The sequence below is a fragment of the Phodopus roborovskii genome, unplaced genomic scaffold, assembly GCF_943737965.1.
Source record: "Phodopus roborovskii unplaced genomic scaffold, PHOROB, whole genome shotgun sequence".
NCBI lineage: Eukaryota > Metazoa > Chordata > Mammalia > Rodentia > Cricetidae > Phodopus > Phodopus roborovskii.
In genome coordinates, this window is record NW_026126599.1 from 4,492,035 (window position 1) to 4,515,701 (window position 23,667).

At 47.0% G+C, this 23,667-nt stretch overlaps 1 protein-coding gene across 1 annotated transcript in view; it reads left to right on the forward strand.

Annotated features, from left to right (window-relative positions):
* The window catches only part of Sdk1 (sidekick cell adhesion molecule 1), a 920,228-nt gene that overhangs the window by 890,369 nt on the left and 6,192 nt on the right, over nt 1-23,667 (forward strand). The window contains exons 41-44 of the mRNA XM_051205538.1: nt 6,180-6,344; nt 8,824-8,961; nt 12,407-12,527; nt 18,345-18,474. Coding sequence (XP_051061495.1) covers nt 6,180-6,344; nt 8,824-8,961; nt 12,407-12,527; nt 18,345-18,474 — 554 coding nt within the window. The remainder of the gene's footprint in view (nt 1-6,179; nt 6,345-8,823; nt 8,962-12,406; nt 12,528-18,344; nt 18,475-23,667) is intronic.

Sequence of the window (23,667 nt, forward strand, 5' to 3'; positions counted from 1 at the left end):
GTTTCATTCAGCATGGAGACCCTGTTTAATTAGCCGTGAAATCAAACTTTTGTATTGGCATGCGTCTGCCCTGATACCTGCAGCGCTCATGCCTGAGCGTTGGAGGGATACATCCAGCAAAGACCCCTTGCTCATGCTGCATTGGGCTCTGTCTTGGTTTAGAAAAGACAGGATAGCATGTGGGAGCAAATGCATCCCTTACATTGGGGCTAGGAGATGCCAGCGTTGAGATAAAAGCTGACTCATTCTGTCCTCTAGAAACAAGCATAGACTTGGACAACAGATGTGTTTGTACTGGAAGAGCCTTCTGTTTTTAGAGTCTCCATTCTCTTTCTTCCAGTAAACAACACAATGGAGGAGGAAAATCACAGTCTGTCTTCTCTAAGGGACACCCTTGCAGAGCTGAACTCTGCAGTTCCACTGGTCTTTGTGGGACATCAGGTCTGTGGTGACAGTGCCGCTTCCTTCGGAACATCTGCAGTGTGAAAGTCCTGGTGCCTCTCCACTTTCTTAAGACCTTGAGGCAGACTTTCTCTAGTGTGCTAAGAAACAAGATTGATAATCCAGGAATCGGCTCCCTGGGATCAGTCAAGGGGGAGTCAATGAGGAGGATTATCCAGGGGTCGGTCATCTGAGGATCTGCCAATCATTCATCCAGGGATCAGTCATTTGAGAGCCAGTTGTGTGGGGGTCAGTTACTTAGGGTAGCAGTCATCACCCAGGAGGTTAGTCATATAGGGAGGCAGTCACCAGGAACAAACAACCCATGGCTGTTATCATGTGACTATCAAAGGACCAGGCAACAGAGGGTTAGGCAGGAAGAGCTCAATTAGACATGTGCTAATGATCCAGGGATCATCTAAGAGAAGAACCTTCACCCAGAGACCAGTCACCCAGGGGACCACTGATGAGTCACTCAGGAGATGAATCAGTCATTCAAGGGATTAGTAAGTCAACCAAGTCAGTAACCCAGGGGTCTAGTCATCCAGGATTTTGCCCAGGATGCACCATTCAAGATCAGCCAATAGAGACCTGGTCATGTGTGTGATATGGGATGGCTGTTCTCTTTAGCCATGTCTCAGCTTTCTCATGCTAATGACAAGTGGGTCACCTGTATTAAATGCCCAGGGAAATGCCCGGGGTTTTCTTGTGGCAAACACTGGCATGCTGTCCTCTCTTGTTCTGATTGAGATGCAAGTCCAGGCACTGGGGATCTTCCTGATACAAGGAAAATCAGTTGCACAAATCTCATTATTGTTAATAGTTCTGTAATGTTATTTTTCTCACAAATTTGTAGAGGTATTTTCTCCATCACTGATTTATTGAGATATTTAGCAGCATAATAAAAATGAGAAAAACAACCCGCAGTTGGGAAACAGTGTCCGCTCTCATAGCTGCCAAGGGTTTTGTTGTTGTTGTTGTTGTTGTTGTTGTTGTGTTTTCCCCCATCCCTGTCCCACTGGTTATTGCCATATAAATATTGGCGTGGATAAATAGCCCAGTGAATTACAATCCAAATATGATGTGCTAATTCCAGGAGGCAGAATTAAGCAAAATAAAAAATGCAAACATTTCCTTTGTTAATTCAGAAGGAAATCATCTTGGCATGACACCACCCTCCCCCATTTTTGAGTGTTAGTGGACTGCTGAATAAATCGCTGAGTGTTGAGATCCTATATCAATATTTTAAAATGTTTTCGTAAAAAATGCACAGAGTTCCTGGAGCTATGACAGAGCTCTTAAAGTAAAATGTGGTCTTTGGGTGACAGTGGAAGCAGGGGAAATGGTGTTTGTCCCTGGCAACAGGAGACTATTAAGTAAACATGAATGCAGAGGACACTGAGCACTCAACACAAAGGTGTTCAGCCCTCAGATGTGATGGAAATCCTCCAGGCTCGGGTGCTGTCATCTAACTTTAGTGGGTTTGACCAACACCCAGTTTGCAAGTCTGTATTTCTATGTTCAGACTCTTATAGTATAACATTATCTTCCTAGTGGAAAACACACCACAATGCTTTCAACATTTAGGGTCTTGGAGCTAGGCATGAAGTAAAATAGGGGTAGTTGTTATCTATGGAAAGTCTGATGAAGTTGGGGCCTCAGAGAGGCCATGGAAAGCAAAGATGGCTGCCTGGGGGGGGTGATAAATAGGTAGGTAGGTGATTAGGTTGGTGGACAGAGAGATGGATGGGGTGGTGGATGGATGGATGGATGAGTGGATAGGTAGGTAGGTGGGTGGGTGAATGGATGGATAAGTGAGTAAATGAGTAAGTGCAGAAATGGGTGTGTGGGTGAATGAATGGGTACACGGATGGGTGAGTTGGTAATTAGGTGCATATGTGAGTGAATGGATGGATACATAAATGAAAGGGTAAGTGGTTGAGTGAATGGGTGGATGATGAATGGGTGGATGAATGCTGGGTTGGTGGGTGGGTTGATAGATGGATAGGTAAGTGAATGCATAAATGGGTGGATGGATAGGTGGGTGAGTCAGTGAATAGGTGGATAGATGAGGGAGTGCGCATGGATATGTAGATGGATGGGTGGGAAAATGAATGAATGGGTGGGTGATAAATAGATGGATGGGTGGGTTGTGGGGGATGGGTGAGTATATATAGGTAGGTTGATGGGTAGGGGGTGGATAGATTATCATTAAACCAATGTTTAATGAGTGCTTTAAAAGGTCAAGAGCCCTGGGTATAAACAATGAAGTAAACTGAGCACACACTCTTGAAGCTGTTGGTAGAAGCTGTCTCTTCCTGGAATGTTGGGGGTGGAGGGGCAGGGGATGGACATGACATGTTCTTACTTACATGGCCTATGAGAACAGAGACTTTTGACCCCCGAGGGGCAGAGGAGCATTCTACCACAGAGTGGGCCCTGAATATCTGTAGGTGAACAAAGGAACATCAGAGGGGCTCCAGTGTATTAAATGCACTATCACTCCAGACTGTTCTTAAGCAAAATTCATGTAAGAAACATAAACCAGGGCTGGAGAGGTGGCTCAGTGGTTAAGATCACTTGCTACTCTTACAGAGAATCTGAGTTCAGTTTCCAGCATCTACTTCAGGCAACTCACTGCTGCCTCTAACTCCATCTCTAGGAGATCCAGCGCCCTCTTCTGGATGTCAGAAGTACCTGCACATATGAGATGTACATTCACATAAACACACATACATATAAATAATAACAAATATTTTAAAAATACACGAACCACACTGACATCCATTCTGTGCACATAGCTTGGTTATTTTAGGTAGATGATAGGGTCACCTGTGCCATAGTTTGCTGGAATGACATTGCCACCCCTGATTGATCTCCTGATGAGCTCAACCGAGGATGTGAATATGTAGGAGTAAATCACAAGGCTCTCTAACCTCTGCTGGTGCCTTAAAACCATCAGCATCACCTCGTTCATTAACCTGTGACTATCAGGCTTTGCCAGGGCAAAGTCTCAGCCCTGAGCAAACACAGACTCGCATACCGGCAATCTCCTCCTATTTACCAACAGGCTAATCCATCCAAGGGCATCTTCTGCGAAGGAGGTGTGGCGAGGTTTCGTTTCCCATCACTCCTGGGCCATAAAAGCAGCAAGTTCATGCACATGTATATTCAATGGGCTTCTCCTCCCCAGATCGCCTGCTTTTTCAAGTCCTGCCTGTAAGAGGAAATTGAACTTGGGAAGGATTTCTACACCATAGGAACAATTTAGGCTCTGCGCCCACCTTTTAGCAACAGCCTCCTTGGAGAATAATTTATATTTTATTTGCAATTACTCATGTTGCACTGCCTATGTGTGAAGCAGTGTGCTAAGCACTTTATAAATAAAAACATATTTTATTCTCAAGGCAGGCCTACATGCTGCATGCCTATATTATCACCATTTGACTGATAGGGCACAGAGAGGTTGAGTGCTCTGCCTAAGGTCACACAGCCAATGCCAGGACCAAGGCTATGTGGTTATAGACAGTTTGTTCAGCCGCAGTGCTTTGGGTTTTCGGTTTGTTGTTGTTACTATGGAAACATGGCCTTGTGTAGCACAGGCAAAGCCTAGAACTTGCTGTGAAGTCAAGGATGACTTACACTTCTGATCGTCCTGCCTCTATCAGGTGAGTGCATGTGCTGCCACAACCAATTTTAGTGGCTATATTTCCTCTGCTCTGTTGGTTGAGCATTGGAATCAAAGTCATTGGCCTTTTTCTTCTTTTCTACATAAGACATTTTCTGACTTTGATGCTATTCACATTGTCCTAAATACCAGAATTCACATAAATATAGTATTTACCTACTATGGAAAACTACACATAAAAGAAAAGTCACCGTGTGTGTGTGTGTGTGTGTGTGTGTGTGTGTGTGTGTGTGTGTGTGTGTGAGTGAGTGTCCCTGTGGAGGCCAGAGATCAACCTCAGATGTCATTCCTCAGCCACTCTTCACAGGGTCTCTAGCCTGGTGCTCACCCATTAGGCCAGGCTGATGGCCATTAAGCACTAAGGATCATTCTGTCACTGCCAGCCCAGCCCTGAGACTACAAATATGCACCTGCTGGGCATTGAACTCAGGTCCCCATACTTATGCAGCAAACCATTTACCCCTGAGCCATCTCCCCACCCATGCTTTAACCTTGTTAAGTGTAGGACTCAGTAGCTTTGAATGACTTCATGGCGCTGTGTACACATCACCACCATCCACCTTCCCTCTTGGAAACCCAGACTGTGTCACCACTGATTCCAACTCCCTGGAACATTCTGTCTCCAGCACTTCGTCTACCTGAGCACCTCATCTAAACAACACTATGCAGTCCGTGGCCTTCTGTGATTGGTTGGCTTCACTGGGCACCTTGTCCTCAGCATCCATGCCTATTGTCAGAATCCCTTCATTTTGAGAGCAGAGTAAATTCCATTGGGTGCACATGCAACATTTTGTTTAGCCCTTTGTCTGTGCATGGGTCACTTGGGTAGTTTCTACCTTCTGGCATTGTGAATATTGCTGAGAACACAGATTTGCAAGCATCCTTCCAGGGTATAAAATCTTTAAAAAGCAACAACAAAAGCATACTGGCAGCAACAGACCATTGGCTAAAAGTGCCAGACTGGGGCAGAGCTCAGCGGTAGAGCACCTGCCTAGAAACCTTCAGTGAGGAGCTGGGAGAGTGGCTCAGCCACAAAGCACTGCCGGTTTGATCCCTAGCAGTTGTGGGTTGCTAGTAAAACATTCACTCTGCATGTAAGGAGGGCTTGATGCTGCGGGTTCTCAAGACATTTGGCATTGATGAGATATTTTCATTTGGGAAGGGGCCTTCAAGGCAGAAACCAGGGTCTAAATCCCAGCAGAGAACATGGAGATCTAACAGTGTTTCCCCAACCATGTACCAGGCCTCCACTTTCCACATAATCCAACACTTGGCTCTAAAAGAAATGAGCTCTGAGATAGATGGATTGCAGCCACTCCAGGAGCACAGATGTCCGTTGTGTCCGCGATGCATGGAGAACACCGTGCACCAGCACAGTGATGGCAAGCAATGAAAAAGGAACCTGGGCCTCAAGCTGTCCCCTAACCAGCTGGCTGGGTTTTGTTTCCAGTCAGAACAGGGTTGGAACCTATAATGAGTGTGGGCCAGCTGGTGACCAACTAGTGCCCAGGGGGAGCTGTGTGTAGGTCAAAAGAGTCAGCAGTGGGGTGTGTCACACAGGCAGGGAAAACAGTGAGCCAGAAGGAAGCCAGTGTCCCTGAGATGACATCAAGTGGGAAACCAGGGGGCCTTAGGACCCGTGAGAACATGGTAAGAAGGTGGGAGATAAGGAAATGCTGCTCCCAAATGGTGAGATGGTTCAGTCAAGCCTGATTTTGGTGCCAGAACTCACGTAGAGGAGTTTAGTCCCACAAGTTGTCCCTTGATCTCCACACGTGCACTGTGGAATGTCCATACCCACACACAAAATAAATATGTGTAATAACAAATAAAGAAATCATCATACCCAGCTACTCTGGGACATTTGCTGATGAAGGAGACATGCCTCTCCACCCACGGTCCTCTTCAGCCTCTGAGGCTGGCATCAGATGCTCTGTCTGTCCCCAGCAGCTATGAGCTGGCCAGCTAGGCAGGTAGGCAGCCAGGTACCTAAGGCTCATCTCCAGAAGAGCTGTCCTGACCTCTGCTCCATCTCTGATCCCTCTTGCAGATGAAGGCTTATGGGACATGTTTGCCAAGGACATTCCCCGGAGTGCCACATCATACACTGTGGGCCTGGACAAGCTGCGGCAAGGGGTGACCTACGAGTTCCGGGTGGTGGCCGTGAACAAGGCAGGCTTTGGGGAACCCAGCCGGCCTTCCACAGCGGTGTCAGGTAAGCCCTTCAGGACACTTGAGGGGTGCTGTCCTTCCTCCAAAACATAAAGTAAGAGGAGAGGGAGGACTGAGAGGCTGGCCTGCCCTGGAGCTAGGTAGAAGCGCTGCTGCAGATTGCAGTAGGGAGCATAGTGTAGACCCTCTGTACTATGCAACTCCTTCCTGGGACTGCCTTCTTCAAGCAGAACTCCAGACCCTGAGCCATTACCAAGGGCACCTTAAAGACAAGGTGAGATTTCTGCGCCATTTCAAAAACCCAGGCATGGTGGCAGACACTTGCAGTCTCAGCACAGGCAGAGGGAGGATCCCTGAGGCCTGATCAATGAACTTCAACGCTATGAGGGACCCTGTATAAAAGGTGTATAGGTGGTATTCCTGAGGATGACACCTGCAGTTGACCTATGGCCTACATAACACACATGCACAGGCACGCATGCATGCACACACTCAAGCACGCACACACTCAAGCAATCACTCGTGCATGAAAAAGAATATAAAACATTGCTTGATCTGTGAGGGACTGGTATGAAGCAGCTTCATACCTACATGGCCTTGAACCACACCCAGCAGACAGCAGGTGTAATGCAGCTCCCTCATTTCTTTCATGGGGCATTATCCACAACACTTCTGAGATCCCACAGCATCCAGGCCAGCTGTGGCTGCCATCTGGACCACAGTCAGCTCATGACTTCCTTCAGAAATGCTAGCCACTGTCACCCACTGATCTCACATCAGGACGTAAGCCCCGGGAGGAGAACTCTCTCACAGGACAGCTGAGACAGCTCTTCCCTGCCAATGGGCAGAACTGACCAGCGCTCCTGGGTGGCCAGCCTGAGACAAGGGACTTGCTACATGGAATATTGAATGCACAGCCAGACGCCCCACTTACATCCTTTGGATTCAAAACACTGTCATCGCCCGAGAAGCCCTGTGGTGCACCATTATCCAAAGCCAATTTCCCCTTTATTCCCAGCATGCACTCATTCGTCATCCAGCCGATGAAATACTTAATATGAAGGTGGAAGTGTTTTCTGCAGGCTCTGGCAGCTGGAGGCAGACCCAGCTCTGCCTGTAAGAGGTTCATCATTCAAGACCCTCTGTGCCACTTAGCTAGCTCCCCCACAGGGACACCCTTGAAAGGAAGGAGAGGGGCCTTACAGACCCAGCACCTGTAGAGAAGACATTTTCCTAGTTTCCTCTCTTCATGAACAAACAAAACAAACAGGAAGGAGGGCACGTACCCTTTGCCAAGGCAGCTTTTACACGAAACATTTTTGATTATATGTCTCAAAAAGCAGGTTTGAACACAGAGCTCATTTTTGCTAGGTACATAAAATAACACACAGCCCTAAACTTCAGGGGCTCCTGGACCAGTGGAGGAGACCAACAGGTAGTGAATATGCCCAGTGGGCTTCAGAGACCTCAAGGGCTCAGCCATTACCCTGTTTGTCACCAATGGGAGCCAGTAGAGGAGGTGGGTGGGAGCAGGGGTGTGGTATTTCCATCCAGGAAGATGTCTCCCGTGGCAGTGTTAAAGGATGGGTGTCAGGGGATAGGATAGTAGAGAATGACCAAGATGGTTGGGACCAGGTTGCCATGGTGAAATCAACAAGTGTAATGAAGCAAAGCACACAGCACCTCTTGAGGGAAGGCTGAGCCAGAGAGGGTAAGCAGGGTCACACTTTAAGTCAGTGTTTCTAAGTGGGTGGGATTAGGAGAGGCATGGCGGTTGTTCTCAAGGCAAGGTTCGCAGTAGGAGAGAGGGGTCTGGAGTACGTCCATCCTGCCCTAGTTTCTCTTCTGGTTGCCATGACACAGTATCCTGACAAAGGCAACTTAAGGGAGAAACAGTTTGTTCTGGCTCCCGGCTCAGGCGCATCATGGTACAGGAGCTTGAGGCAGCTGATTCCATCACTCTGACAGACAACCAAGAAGCAGAGAGCAGCGAATGCAGACTCAGCTTCCTTTCTTCATTTATATACTGCCATAGGGTTTCTGCTGCTATGAAGAGACACCATGACCACAGCAGCTCTTATGAAGGAAAACATTTAATTGAGGCTTGATTATAGGTTTGGTCAATTATCAACATGGCAGGAAGCTTGGTGGTATGCAGCCAGACATGGTGCTGGAGAGGTAGATGAGAGTTCTGCATCTGTATCCACAGGCAGCAGGAAGAGAGAGAGAGACACTGGGCCTGGCTTGAGCATCTGAGACCTCAAAGCCCACCCTCAGTGACACACTTCCCCCAACAGATCTACACCTACTCTAACAAGGCCACACCTCCTCATAGTGCTACTCATTGTGGCCTGAGTGATCACTTTTATTCAGACCACCACATACAGCTTAGGACCCCAGCCAGGGAATGGTCCCACCGGCAGTTAAGACTAGAGAGCTTTTCTCTTTCCTGCTACTAGATTCCAGGGAGATGGCTATATGGAGCCACTGTTGAGCCTCATCCTATGTGATCTTTTCCACAGCACAAGCTGAAACCCCATTCTATGAGGAGTGGTGGTTCCTGCTGGTGATGGTGCTCTCCAGCCTCCTCCTTGTCCTCCTGGTGGTCTTCGCACTGGTCCTCCATGGACAAAGCAAGAAGTACAAGAACTGTGGCACAGGTATGACATCTACCCCCCCCCCGGAGACCTGGCATTTGGTTTTTCTGCTGGATCTGCTAGGGCCTCCTTTAACAGTGCATAAATGTTAGGGAAATAAGTGTCTCAGTGCTCGAGCACCTGTCTAGAACCCCCAGTGAGGGTCTGGGTTGTGGCTCAGTGGTAGAGCACCTGTCTAGAACCCCCAGTGAGGGGATGGGATCTGGCTCAGCAGTAGAACACCTGCCTAGAGGGGTGTGGCTCAGTGGTAGAGTTCCTGCCTAGAATCCCCCCAGTGAGGGGCTAGGGTGTAGCTCAGTGGTAGAGTACTCTCTTAGGATGCTGGAGTCCCTAAACTCCATCCCCATCACTGCCCAAGCAAGAGAAGAAGAGCTCCAGGACTGGTGATACAGTTTCTGCCCCCTTATATTAGCCATGTGTCTTGGCCATGGTGTTGAACTTGCTGGGTTCTCTGAAACTTCTTTCCCACTCTCCATTGCTCTTACGTGCTCACATTTTTTAAACAGGACTGGAAAGGATAAGTGCTAAACAAGAAAAGTCTCATCCCAGCCCCTCTGATGTAGGGATAAGCTGGAACCCACCTGGGGTATTTGGGGTAGCTCACTGAGTGTGCTGGAAAGTTCCTATGGTAGGGACTTCCTGGTGTACTTGGGCCTGGATCGCACTTTCCATCCCTCATCCCTCCTCCAGTCAGTTCCCCCATGGTCAGCAGAGCTCCATGCTCAGCACTGAGCCAGTTCTCCATCCCCACACGTGTGCTGTTGGACTGATCGCCATCATTAGAGGAATGGACATGTAGGCAGGGGATGAAGCCAGCCACAGGGACACTCTGTGGTGTGGCTTCTTTGACATGGAGGTCAGGAGAAGGCCAAGTGCAAGCGTGTTTCTGGAAAGCAATGCATCTTGGGGGAGAGGAACAGAGTGGGATGGTATGAAAGTCAGCCGTATGGATGCTGGGCAGACTCCGCACCTGCACAGAAGTGCTATACGAGTTGAGAACACATCACTCCACACACTACACATTGATGCTCTTTACTGTCCTCTGTTTTTAAATGCCTCATGATGATCAGGACGACCGTTTCTTAGAAAACAGCTTTATGTCTTTGGCCTTTCACTGTCCCACCCCCAGGCCCTGCCCTGCAGTACTTACTAAAGCTATAGTCAAGCCAGAGAACAGGACAGGGCTGCAGAGTTAATTCAGTTGGTAAAGTACTGATTGTAAACATGTGGCCCAGAGTTAGAACCCCAGCACTCACTTAGTAAAGTCTGGGCTTGATGCTACATGCTAGTAACCCCAGAGCTGGAGGGGTGGGGACCACTGACCAGCCTAATTTGGTCAGTAAGCCCCAGGTCCCAGTGAGAGAGCTTGCCTCAAAAACGATGGTTGGTTTCTGGGGAATGATACCCCAGGCTGACCTCTTGACTACACACACACACACACACACACACACACAGAGGCTACTTGGACCTACCTTTGACTCAGGTTTCCACTGTTAGTCTGTCTTTGCTTTCTTTTTATTATTATTATTTGTTTAATATTTTTATCTTACTCAGGTTTGTACTGACTCAGGTTTCCACTGTTAGTCTGTCTTTGCTTTCTTTTTATTATTATTATTTGTTTAATATTTTTATCTTACTTTACATATCTTTACTTTCTAGAAGGGTCTGTCCCTGCTGAGGGGCTGTTAATCTGATAATAGAGATCACAGCCATCCTGATCCCCTGGGACAAAAGTAGTGCTCCAGGGATTCCCCCACCCCCCAATCCCAGGCATCAGTACCACTGGAGGGGTTAGTGAGATGGAGCACCTAAATTAGCAATCCATCCCTGAAAGGAAAGGGTTTATTCTTTTTCTTCTCTGTATAAATTCACTTCTAACAAGTGTTCGTAAATCAGATTTTATTCCCTTGGGATTTACAGTGTATGAATGGCATGTCATTTTAGTGAGTTAATGCAGTTACAGAATAGCAGAAAGTCTTCCTGTGTGTCTCTCTCTCCTCTTCCATCTGGGAAACAGTCTAGAAAAGACACATCAGACTTGAAGCTTCCAACACCCAGCCTCCCCCTAGGGTATTAATTTAACATCATAATTGAAGCCTGAGGTTTGGGCTACTCTCCCAAAAGGTGAGTGGGGGTGAGTGGGGAGAGTTTATGCCTTTTCATGTCCTTAGTTGTTTCCTAGCCTGCTAACCTCTCTCATTTTCTCCTCACCAGCCCAACACCTATCAAGTCACATCCCTGAGCAGAGGCAAACTTAACATCAATCTCCTGCACTGTGGGCTTTTAAGTCTTGGCATCCAGTAACATGGAAGGTGCAAGGTGCCCATTGCAGGGAGTCCTCTCAGGGTGAACACATACCTTACTATGTCTTGGGGTCAGGGTGACACTGTCCTAGGGGCAGCAGGATATCAGGGAACATACCACATTAAATCTTCACCTTCAAAGAATCTCTCAGCCCACATTGGAAGGTAGAAGACAACGTCTGAGCACCAAGTAAATGTGCCAGTGCAAACTTTCTGGATGGGGGCTGGGGAGATGGCTCAGTGAGCAAGAATGCTTCTATACAAGCATAAAGATCCAAGTTCGAATCCCTAACACCCATGTAAAATTTAGGGCATGGCAGTGCCTGTGTCTATAACCCAAGGGCTATGTGGACGTTAACCTAATCTAGAAAATCCTCCACAGACACGACCAGAGGTTTATCTCTTGGGTGATTCTGAATTCCAATAAATTGTCAAGCAAGATTGCCCATCACATAAGGCTGGAGAGATGACTCAGCAGATAAAGGCACTGCAGCCAAGCTTGAAGGCCTGAGTTTAATTCCCAGGACCTGACTCAACTCCTAAAAGTTGTCCTCTGACCTCCACACAGGTGTTGTAGCATGCACACCCTCAGAGACACACCAAATACATATATAACAGTTTTTAAAGTGTAACACATTTGTAGATTTATTGGAAAGCCTACAATCCAGAGGTTAATGCAGAGACACATGCAGCCATCACTGCCATCCATTTGGGACATCTTTATCACTTCAAGGATATCCTTTCTTTACCTATCTTACCCATATAAGTGTGTTTCTTACTTCTTACTTCCAATTCCGTTACACGATTATGAGTTTTTTAATTTCGTGACTAGTGAAACATCTGACTTCCCTGACTTTTAACGAGGGTATGCATTCTGAGCACATTTTCATAAAATATTGGCAGGGACGCTGGCATTTTGGCATCAGGCAAGATAAATACTGAAATGTTAATATCGCTGCTCCTTTCTGGCGTTGTAGCACAGGCTTAGCTTGGCTCCTACTGCCTCTCTAGCTGATGCTGATGTGGTGTGGCTCTGGGGGTCACAACTGACAGGAGCACAGGAGCTGGTGTGTTCAGTGACCCACCCCTGTGTCACTGTGGTGGATGCATTGCTAAGACTACACCACTTTCCCCGTTGGCTCTAGGTAAAGGCATCTCTAACATGGAAGAGTCAGTGACCTTGGATAACGGAGGGTTTGCCGCCTTGGAGCTCAACAGTCGCCACCTCAATGTCAAAAGCACCTTCTCCAAAAAGAATGGAACCAGGTAGGAGGCTGTGCTGAGCCACTGAAGGCCAAATGTCCGGGATGTTTCCCTTGCCATCCATAGGCACCCACCAAATGAATTCCATATAAAGCAATGTGTGTTTGTAACTCCTACACTTCTAACAAGGTGAGAGACAGAGACAGGAGGACCTGGGAAACTCAGGGGCTAGCTAGCAACAAAGTCCCTGTCTTGAACATGGTAGAAGGTGAGGACCAACACCAGAAGTTGTCCTCTGACCTCCACTCATGTGCCCTAGCATGTACACTGTAACGTGTATGGTTTTTCCGCCTGCCGCCGCTGGTCTGGTCCCGCCGACATGCCACCAGCCCCAAATAATACACAGAGACTCTGTATTTGGTACAATACTGTTGGCCCGGTTACTTGTTTCTTATCGGCTAGCTCTGCCTTAATTATTAACCCATTTCTGCTGATCTATGTATTTCTCTTACCGGGGAGCCGGCGGCATACTGCTTTCTTCAGACTCTCCATCTTGACTCCTCCTTCCTACTTCCTATTTCCTCCTTGTCTCCTAGTCCCTCCTATCTTCCTTTCCTATTGGCCAACAGTGCTTTATTATTAACCAGTATGAGAAACATATACAGAATGACATCTCCCATCATCTCCTCTTTTCTGTCTAAATAAAAAGAAGGGTTTTAACCTTAACATAGCAAAATATATCACATAACAGTTATCAAATAAGAATCACAGTTAACACTATTTAGTCCATTAACATTTAGCAAGATTTGAAGAAAATATTCCATCATCTATCATATCTTTGTGTGTCTAAAGTCTAAGTAACTTATCTTTAATACTAAGGAAAACTGTAACCATAACTCTCTGTCTTCAAGTCCCTCAAAGACCACAGAAGGATAGTATAAACTCTAGAAATGACAGAGACAACTCACTGCCTGGTCACCCAAACTTCTTTTGTAATCTTCCATCTTCAGCCCATAGGCCATAGTGTGTCTGGCAGACTCTTCAGCAATGCAGGAAACTTTAAACTGTCTTCTTGTATTGGCAGTTTATTAGTCACTTTTCTCTGTGTCCTGCATACTGTCTCGCAGACTCTTCCATGAAGCAGGAACTCTGTAGCAATGTCCATCGTGAATCAGCAGTCACTTTTCTGTGGGCCCTGCATGTCCAGTTTATATAGCACAAAGTCAAACAGTCCAGACAAGAGCAGTATTTTGTCCAAATGGCTAGTCTTGCCATATTGGAAGTAAACTCTATAACGTGTTTCTTTAATGTCCATCTTCCTTTTTGATGCAGGTGGTGTTACCAGGAGCAATTATGTCTCATTGTCAAGTAAAACCCTAAACCATTTTAAATGCCATATTCTGTAGGTCTTTGAAAGGTTTGAAGAATTCCTATCTATCTTAAATACATCTCTGTGTATCTTGAAAACCCTAACTAAACTCTAAGCTTTGACTATCATAGGTAATTATCTATAATCTGTACTACATTATACATTACATTTCTAAGTGAGCTATACAAACAAGAGGAGAAATATACATATGACAAAATTGACCTTAAATTGTATCAATAAATGAAAATCCATTCCAAAACAAAGTAATCATATCAATACCATAATTCCCTTTTTACCTTTAAAAATAATTGGCTGCGATCATTACCCATTTATAACCAAGTCCATTTAAATGAAACCAAACATTTATAAACAATATTTGGGAATTTGGGCGTCGTTCTTTCCAAACTACTTCCTGCTGATAGGGGGCGCTGTCATGGGGATCCTAAGAAGATGCAGAAATCCTGGCTGTAGTCTGCAAGTCTGCCTTGTTCAAGCTGTTTTGAATGTTGGATCATCAGGAACTCTGTTTCAGGGGGTCTGGCTTGCTCAAACCACATTAGTCTGCAAGGAATCCACAGCTTTTCATTTTCTGTGGAAACAAAAATAGAAATCCTTTTCCCCAGTAACTTGTCCTTGAACTTAAATGTTGGAGTCAAAGCATTTTTAAAATATATAAATTGAATTAATGCAGCAACATTTCCTTTATCAGTTGTTATTATTTTCTCAGCAGTCAAACAATGTAGAGACAACACAATAGCATACAGTAACCAGATTCTCTCTGAGCTTTTCATCTTTTTTTTTTTATATGCTTATGTATTTTTTTAAAACACACTGTAAACTTTTAGCACATTTTCTTAATGTGAATCTGTCTTTACTGAAAATCTTTATCTTTTTCTGGCCATGAGTCTTTATCTGTTAAACAACAACATTGTTAAAATGAAAGTCATAGCTGTGTCAGCCGCGGTTTACCAAAGATGGTGGCGGGTACTTTTACCGCCAGCACGGAAAGCTGTGCTCACCGCCTTGGACAGCGCTGCCACCCAGAAAGCATGCTGCCGGCTTGGAGATGTGGTCACTGCCATTGCCATCTCTCATACACACCAATAAATTGTTAGCAGTTATTTAAAAGCTGTGTGGTTTTTTGCCGCTTATGCTGAGTCAGGAATCTTCCCTTAAAGGAGCCGCGCGAATATCTGCTTGTCTCTAGCAAAGCAGAGTTCAACTGAGAAAAATGTTGCTACTAAGAAACCTTGCTTGTCTCTGTTCTTTTGTTTCTAAAATCCTTTTTTAAGCTTTTGTTAAATTTTAAGTGGAAGTTCTTACTAGCCACGTGGGCGCCATTTGTAAGGCGTACGGTTTTTCCGCCCGCCGCCTGGTATTGTCCTGCCGCCGCACCAGCTCCAAATAATACACAGAGACTCTGTATTTGGTACAATACTGTTGGCCCGGTTACTTGTTTCTTATCGGCTAGCTCTGCCTTAATTATTAACCCATTTCTGCTGATCTATGTATTTCTCTTACCGGGGAGCCGGCGGCATACTGCTTTCTCCAGACTCTCCATCTTGACTCCTCCTCCCTACTTCCTATTTCCTCCTTGTCTCCTAGTCCCTCCTATCTTCCTTTCCTATTGGCCAACAGTGCTTTATTATTAACCAGTATGAGAAACATATACAGAATGACATCTCCCATCACACATACACAGTCACAGGCATTAGCACCTGTACATTGGCTCTTAGATTTGTGAGGTTCCCTGGTCTAGCTCAGGAACAATAGTTTTGTATGAAAGCTCAGAGGACGGCAAGCTTGGAAGGATGGTGGGTGTCACCCTCAAGCACCGTGGCAGTTTCTGCAGAGGGAAGGTCAAGTCTTCAGTCCACATCCATGTTTTCAGAGCAGAGTGCCACCTAGCACAGGTGTGACACGCGGTGGTCCAAAGCAGCTAGGGGGTCTCAGCTTAGCTGCTCCACGGCTCAAACAGTTCTGGAGAAGACAGGGCTTGCCGGGTTTGTTTTGTTCATCCACAACAATTGGCTTCTCCAAGAGTCCTGAACTTTCTCACAGGGTCAGGTGTCGTCATGAGCCCACAGAAAAGCCACAGACTAAACCAAATTGAATGAGGAGGGAAAACTAGCCATTTGTCCTCACTTTGACAGTCCCAGGTTCACAGGTGTGAGGGAACAAAGGGGCCTGTGCTGTTTATATTCACTCTGTATGTTCACAGAGCCCCAAGACAAGGAAGGCCTGTAGGTTACAGGGGGTCACCCCAACTGCTCCCTCTAGCTGAAGTCTCACATATCTTTAAACTGAAGCCTAGATCCAGCCCTGGTGGTGTAGTACTCAGGGATCAGGTAGGAGAATTGCCAAGTTTAAGGCCAGGCTCTGTCTCAAAAGAGAATAACAGAGACTAGGGTGATAGCCCACTGCATAAGTGCCTGTCATGCAAGCAAGCATGATGCTGAGTACAGATTCCCAACACTCAAGTAAAAAGCTGGACATCATGGCACACATGGAACCCCCCAGCACTGGGTAGAGGGGTGGCGGTTAGGGATAGGGAGATTACTGGGGCTCTGTTGGCCTGCTGGTCTAGCAAAATTGGTAACATACTCTACCTTAAAACTAAGTTGTACAGTGTTTAAGGAAGATACTAACATCAACCTCTGGCCTCCACATGCATTCACATACATGTATGCATGTACAATGCGTATATAGGTATGCATAAGATACACACACACACAAATAAAAACTTTTGAAAGAGGCACAATTTGGCCCAAAGCTCTCTAGTCAAGCAGTGCCTGCCTTTGTGTGGAAAGGCACCATTGTTGTGCCTTAGATTAAAAAAGAAGAAAGATCTGTCTAAATGGTTAGGTGATAAATGAGTCTTTCCCAAAATAAATCATTTTTGAGGTTGGAAAAACGGAGGCCCTGAGCCCAGTAAGATGGCTCAGCAGGCAAAGGCACTTGCCACCAAGCTTGATGACCTGAGTTCAATTTCTGGGACTCGAATGATAGGAGAAAACCAACTGAAACACTTTGTCCTCAGACCTCCACACATATGCCATAGCACATGCACCATGAGCACACAGACATACACTTTAAAAAGTAATAATGAATAATTTCTTAAAAGGAGGCCCTAGAACCTCCCTTGGGGCTTTCCTGGGAAAACTATGGCAGAGCCAACCCCATGGGAGTCACTGGGAATGGGGCTTTCCCATGCTCATGTCACTGAGGATGACTTTCCCCATTGTAGTGGGAAAGGTCACTTCTCTGCAGCCACCACTCAGCTTTGCACAAGTCTTCAGCCTGAGAGTCCTGGATGTAGGCAATGTCTCCCAGAATGCACCTTGCCTATCTAGCTGACCACAGTCACAGGCACCCCTGAACACCCCCAGGATGAAAAAGATGGGCTGGGTCCTGACTCATCTAATAATTCATCAATGCCAAGCATCAATGCCAAGATTCTCCCTCCAGGTTATGTCTCCATCTCAAAAAAGAAACCAGGGAAGCTGGAGAGATGGCTCAGTGGTTAAAGCACCTGCCATGAAAGCATGGGGACCCATGTCAATACCAGGCAAGAATGGTGGCCTCCCTGTAACCCCAGGTCTCTGGAGACAGTCAAGGAGTCACTGCAGCAAGCTAGCCAGGCTGGCCCTATCAGTGAGCTCTGGGTCTGGGGAGAGACCCTGCCTCATAAACAAAGTGGAACGCTATTGAGGGAGATACTTAATATTAACCTCTGACCTCCAAATGTATGCATGTTCATCCACACACATGCAGATATGCACACATGCAAAATACACTCAAAAGAGTTGGCCATGCTTCACATTCTATCTCCAGCTGCCCAAGATGGCCTCCTTCATACAATGTTATGTAATTGTGACCAATGGAAACGACAGCTCCACCCTTCTTATATAATGTAATATGACCACAGTCATCCCTATATCCCACTAGTTACAAACCAGACACAGCCTCTGCCTACAGCTATAGTCTGAATACTACAGGAAGCAGTGATTGGGCTAAGGGTTCTGTCAATCGTTAAGAGCTAATGCCTCAAAGCCTTCTTCCCTTGGGCCCCAGCAGAGTGGGAGCCCAGGCTAGTGCACACTTCCCTAATCCAACTCACCCTCATCCGCAGATTATCCACCAATCCAAACCTCTTCCCCATAGATTCGCCCTCAGTCCTGGCCATTATGTACATCCTCCCTCTGTCTCCCAGAGTTCCGTGTACCCTCCACCTCCTGCTGGCCCAAACTTCATGTGTTCTTCTTATTGAAAGTTCCACTTGGCCAGGACAGCTTGTCCCTAGTGCCCTGACCTTGCACAGCCCCTGAATCCTCCTGGCTGTAGAATCATAGGAACCAATGCTTGGAGCTCTATATCCGCCATAATGTGAAGTTGTTGGTGGTGATTTTCTCATTGTTCCCACACGAGCAAGGCCAGACAGCAGTTTAGGAGCCCCACCGCCAGGGAACTGTTCTGCGTCCAGAGTAACTTGTGGCATTGTCCTGTTTTAGATCCCCACCCCGACCAAGCCCCGGAGGTCTGCACTACTCCGACGAGGACATCTGTAACAAGTACAATGGTGCTGTGCTGACTGAGAGTGTGAACCTCAAGGAGAAGTCGGTGGACGGGTCAGAATCTGAGGTCAGTGCTGTGCTTGCTTCTAAGCAGTGGCCGCCATACTTGTTTCATGATTCCTTCTAATTCCTCAACATAGCTCATCGCATTTGGGTCTCACAGCCACCCTTAGTGGAGGATCCACTGTAGATGAAGGAAGCACAAATATCTGAGTGGTTGTATGGCTTTTCCTAGGGAGAGGAAAAACAATGTCTGTTCACACAGATGGGGAGGCGCCAACAGACCCAAGAAAGGTTCCATACAAGTCAGACAATGGACTCTATTCCTTCTCTCGTTGCTGTGACAGAATACCTGAGAGAGAAATTTAATTAGAACTTGGTTTATTTGGCTCAGTTCTGAGGAACAGTCCTTCATGGCGAGAAGGCATGTCGACATGAGCGTGAGGCAGCTGGTCACATGGCATCTGCAGTCAGGAAGCAGAGAGAGATGGATGCTGGTGCTCAGCTCACTTTCCTTTTTTTTCATTCAGTCCAGGACTGCAGCCAAGGGATGATGCTGCCCACATTGAGGGTGGGTCTTTCCACCTCAGTTAACCTAATCTAGAAACTCCTTCACAGCTAGGTTTGTCTCCTGGGGGATTCTAGGCCCTATCAAGTTGGCACTTGACCTAAACCACCACATGAACCAGTGAGTTTATTGAGGCTCCTTATATGAGCTCAGGTGACTCTCAGGCAGATTCACCCCCAAGGAGCCCCCACCTCTAGTCAACTACCTAGCTTCTAAATAATCTCAGGACACAGAGGGGCCTCATGACTGTCGTGAGCTCTCCAGGTTCCCCCCGACCCCCTGTGAGAGAATGTTAATGGACTCACTCATGCATGTGGAAGGGGGCTTCAACCAGGGAAGCCAGCAGCTTGGTGGGGGCAGGTGTTAGCAACCCATGTCTCTGTGCCGCATGCTGACCAGAATGAAGGGTTCAATCAATGGCTCCACTGGGTGTCCCCATGGGTCCTATTTGCAAGCCTCAAGAAGAGCAAGGAGCACAGGCCATTCGCTGTATATGTATTCCTAGCCCATATCTCAGCACACACCTCTAAATCAATATTTAATCTACAGTACACTCTCACCTTCATTCTTGACCTGATTTCAGGCCTTATTAAGCCCCAAGGCTCAATAAAACAGTTCCTTTTCGATGTGGCTTATACACAAACTCCAGTGAGTTGGCAGTGGGTGGACGCTGGCGAGGTCCAGCTGAGCGCCACTTTACATGTCCTGTTTACAAAGGATGCCAGGTCTATAACATAGCTCTCAGTGTGATGTCTGGAGAGCGCTTGTCTCTGCTGGAGGGCTGTCACTGAAGGCCTGCAGGAACAGGCCTGCCCCTTCTTGGCTGAGGTTAAGCAGTGTCGCCTCATGGTAGCTGCTCTTTGAAGAACAGCAGGTGAGGAGGCAGCAGGGTGGCCTTGCATCAGGCTCCCAGTCTCCACAGATAGAGCTGGGCCTTGTGAGCAGGGTCTTTAGGTGCTGGCCCACTGTTCCCTGCAGGACAGGGCATGTTGTTGGTGGCGTCTATATGGCACGTGTATGTGTTCCCTGTACATTGACACACATCACTCTGTGGTACTGAGCATTTACTGTGGGCCAGGTCTTGTGTCACTCACTCTGCACATGGTGTTCACCCAGCCCTGTGGGTGGGTGGTTCATCTGAGCTTCTCCAGAAGACAGAAAGTGGTGCTGGGTAGCACACCCATCCTCAGGTCTCCAGAGCCCAACTTTACTCCATCTCTTCCAGCCCAGTGCTGGATAGCGGCTAGCCTATCTCAGATCAATCTGAATTGAACTCAAGAACTCAGTTGCTTGTCTGCTCATAAAAAGATTCTCCAAATGAAGGCTGAGATGCAGCTCAATTGGTAGAGGACTTGCCTGGCGAGCATGAAGTCCTGGGTTCCATCCCCAACACCATGTAAACCAGGCACGGTGGTGCACATCTATAATCCCAACACCTGGGAGGTAGAGACATGAAGATCAAAAGCTCAAGGTCATCCTTGGCTGCATAGCAAACTTGTGGCCAGCCTGGGTTTGTGAGAACTCATCTCAAAAGTAATTAATGAATTAGTTTATTAATTTAAATTTTTAAAAATAGGTTCATAGGACATGCCTGGGTCTATTTCTTCTCTCAAATGCATGAGATGGCTTGAGGTTCAAATTCAACTGATTTTTTTAAGATAACAAGATTTACCTAAGCACTCAGCATACATACAAACAAATGTACATTATGTACATGCACCTAATGCATACATATATGTATACACATGCATGAATACATACACATGTACATGCACACATATGTGCAAAAATACATTCTCTCATACATACATAACTACATGTCACCACACACACACACACACAGAGAGAGAGAAAGAGAGAGAGAGAGAGAGCATGGAGAAGCCAGTGAGGAAAGGAGGGAGGGCAGACATAGGAGAGGGGGGAGGCTGGAGAGGAATGCCACTCACTAAAAGGAATTCTGCAAGGGATTTGCCTTCCTTTCCCTGTGATTTTTTTTCTGGGGAGAGATGAACAAATGTCTATTGACCCCGCATAGGACACTGAGGACAGTCCAAAGCAATGACCCTACCCAAATCTAGCATAGCGAACCAGTGAGTTTCTTAGGATTCCTTATAGGACATGGGTGAATCAAAGGCAGCTACATCACCCAAAGTCCAGCCCAGCCTGGAACACCTCAGGAAAGCTCTGCGTCCCTCCGCCAGAGCTCCCTGCATGCCTTGCAGGCAACCTGTCAGGTGGGAGAGCCTCCTTTCTCCAGCAATTGTTTCTGTGACATTGGGGAGGGGCTTTGGGGATCTTCTATGTTTCACTGAGTTTCCTGAGACTTGTGAGTTTTGTGTACCTCTTGAGTCTTCACGAGCCTCCCTCCAGGAGCACAGGTTTCAGTCTGGAGGTAAAAGCTACACAGCATCCACATGTAATGTTCAGGGCTGAGAGGTTTTGGAAGCTTTTCCAAGGTACTCACTGATGAGCTGGCCAGAGCACCTGGCTGAGTTCCCTTTCTCCTACCACACCTGCCTCTGGGAACCACTGAGGCACAGCTGTGTGGCTAAGGAGGCCAGAGGCCTATGAGCTTGGCTGCCTGCCACAATCACAAGCCCTGTGCTATGGAGAGAGCATGCTCTTGCCACGCCCCAGGGGTGCCCTCATGGTTCACAAGGTCTTTGGGGTAGCAATTCCTTCCAGGAGCCAATGAACTATATAAACATGCAGAGCCTCCTGAGGCCTCAGGGTTCTGGGCACTAAAGCCTCTCAATACCCTTGCACCTGAGGCCTCATGACTGCCAGCTAAGAATCCCTGGGCTAGGACCACTGGGGTTCCCTGGCTCATGAGTGGATGAGTCCTGGGCATCTGTCTGTTTTCCAGGGTTGTTTCTCTTGCTGTGTCTGAAGTGTGTGCATTGAGGGAAATTGCAAGCATTAAACACCCCAGGACCTCAACCGAGGCACCCATCAGATCATTCTGATGGGCCAGTTCAGATGCCGAAGTTCACAACCTCATACTCCTGTCTGGAGTGACAAAAAGTGTCATGGCGTTAGGTGACACTGGCAGCAGGACACTGACAGCTAACACCAGGCAGGCCCTGTGCCCCATGACCACATACTTTTCACCATGCCAGCATTGTGGAAATGGGTTTTAGATGCCCTGGGTGGGAAAGATCCTTTCCCAGTGAAAGACACATCAGCTTCTCGGAAGGATTACTTCCAGCAGAGATGCAGCAGGATTCCAACCTCCCTGTGTCTTGGAGCTCTGAAAAAGACAAGGACACTGGCCAATTCCTGTGTCTGTCTGGTGTCACCATTGGCATGAACCCAAGGCAAAGCACTAGACTACACTGTAACCCTAATACTTTGGGTTTTGCATGTGAATCTTCAAACTGCCTCCTAGAGAAACACCTTGGTCTATATACCTGGCTTGGGTATCCTCAGTTGGTTCAGGGCTTGCCTAGCACATACACACACCCCATGTGGTAGTACACACGTGCACTCTTAGCACTCAGGAGGTAGAGGCAGGGAAGAGTAGTTCTAGGACATCCTCAGCTACATAGGGAATATGAGGCCATCCTGGACTATGTAAGACCCTATATGGAAAAAAAAATCTCAAACATATTTACAAATGAGTGCTGCAGCATTCGGGTGGATGCTATTGCCTAGCAACCCTGAGTGTTCCTACCTGGTGCTCACTGATCTCTCTAAGAGCCTCATCTGCACTTCTGCTTCAGCCAACCTCTAGTTAATGGTCCAGGGCAGAAGTCTGTGCAGTGTTAGGAAAATAAGCATTAGGGTTGAGCCCTATTGACTGCTGTCCTCTCTGAAGGTCAAAGTCTTTCATGCTGGAGATAAAGCCACTTCCAGAATAGTGAGCTGGAGCCACCAGAGGATGCTGGTCCCAATGGGACAATGAATTAGCCGGGTAAATGATTTTGTAAACATCCACCTGCGAGTCTTTGGACACAATACTCAGGGAAGACAGTGAGGAGAGATTTGTGAAAGATCCATTGGGATTGAGGAGCCAGCTCAGTCAGTAAAGCAAGAGCCTGCTGAGCAAAAACAGGACTCTAAGTTTGATCCCAGCACCCAAGTAAGCGCTCCTATAGTGGCAAGGGCTTGGAAACCAGCACAAGTGGATTCCTGGAGCTCACTGGCTAGACAGTCTAACCAAACCAGAGAGCTTCAGGCTAGTAAGAAACCATCTCAAAATAAAATAAAGCAGGGGACAGAATGGATGGGTTAGTGGTTGAAAAGTTTGCCGTGCAAGCATGGGCACCAGAACTCAAAAAAGCCATGTATGGTGGGCATAATCTGAATGTTCAGATGTGGCCAGAGACAAGAGGATTTTGGATGCACACTGGCTGTCACTGAAGCCAAATCAGCAAACTCTAGGTTAAGAAAGAGAGAGACCTTGTCTCAAAAACTAAAGTAGAGAGAGACAGGGGAAGGGGAGAAGACATCCATTATTAACCCTAGGCCTGCGTGCACGCGCACGCGCGCGCGCGCACACACACACACACACACACACACACACACACTCGAAGTACCCCCCAGAAATTAAAAAAAAAGTAGTTTTCAAAATTCTTCCAGCTCTAATGATTCCTCATACCTAATTGGTTCCCTGGCAATGCAGGATTTTTCATCTTGCTGGTACCTCGCTGAATCCTGAGCCAACCCCCGCTAGAACTTACCAAGCATTCC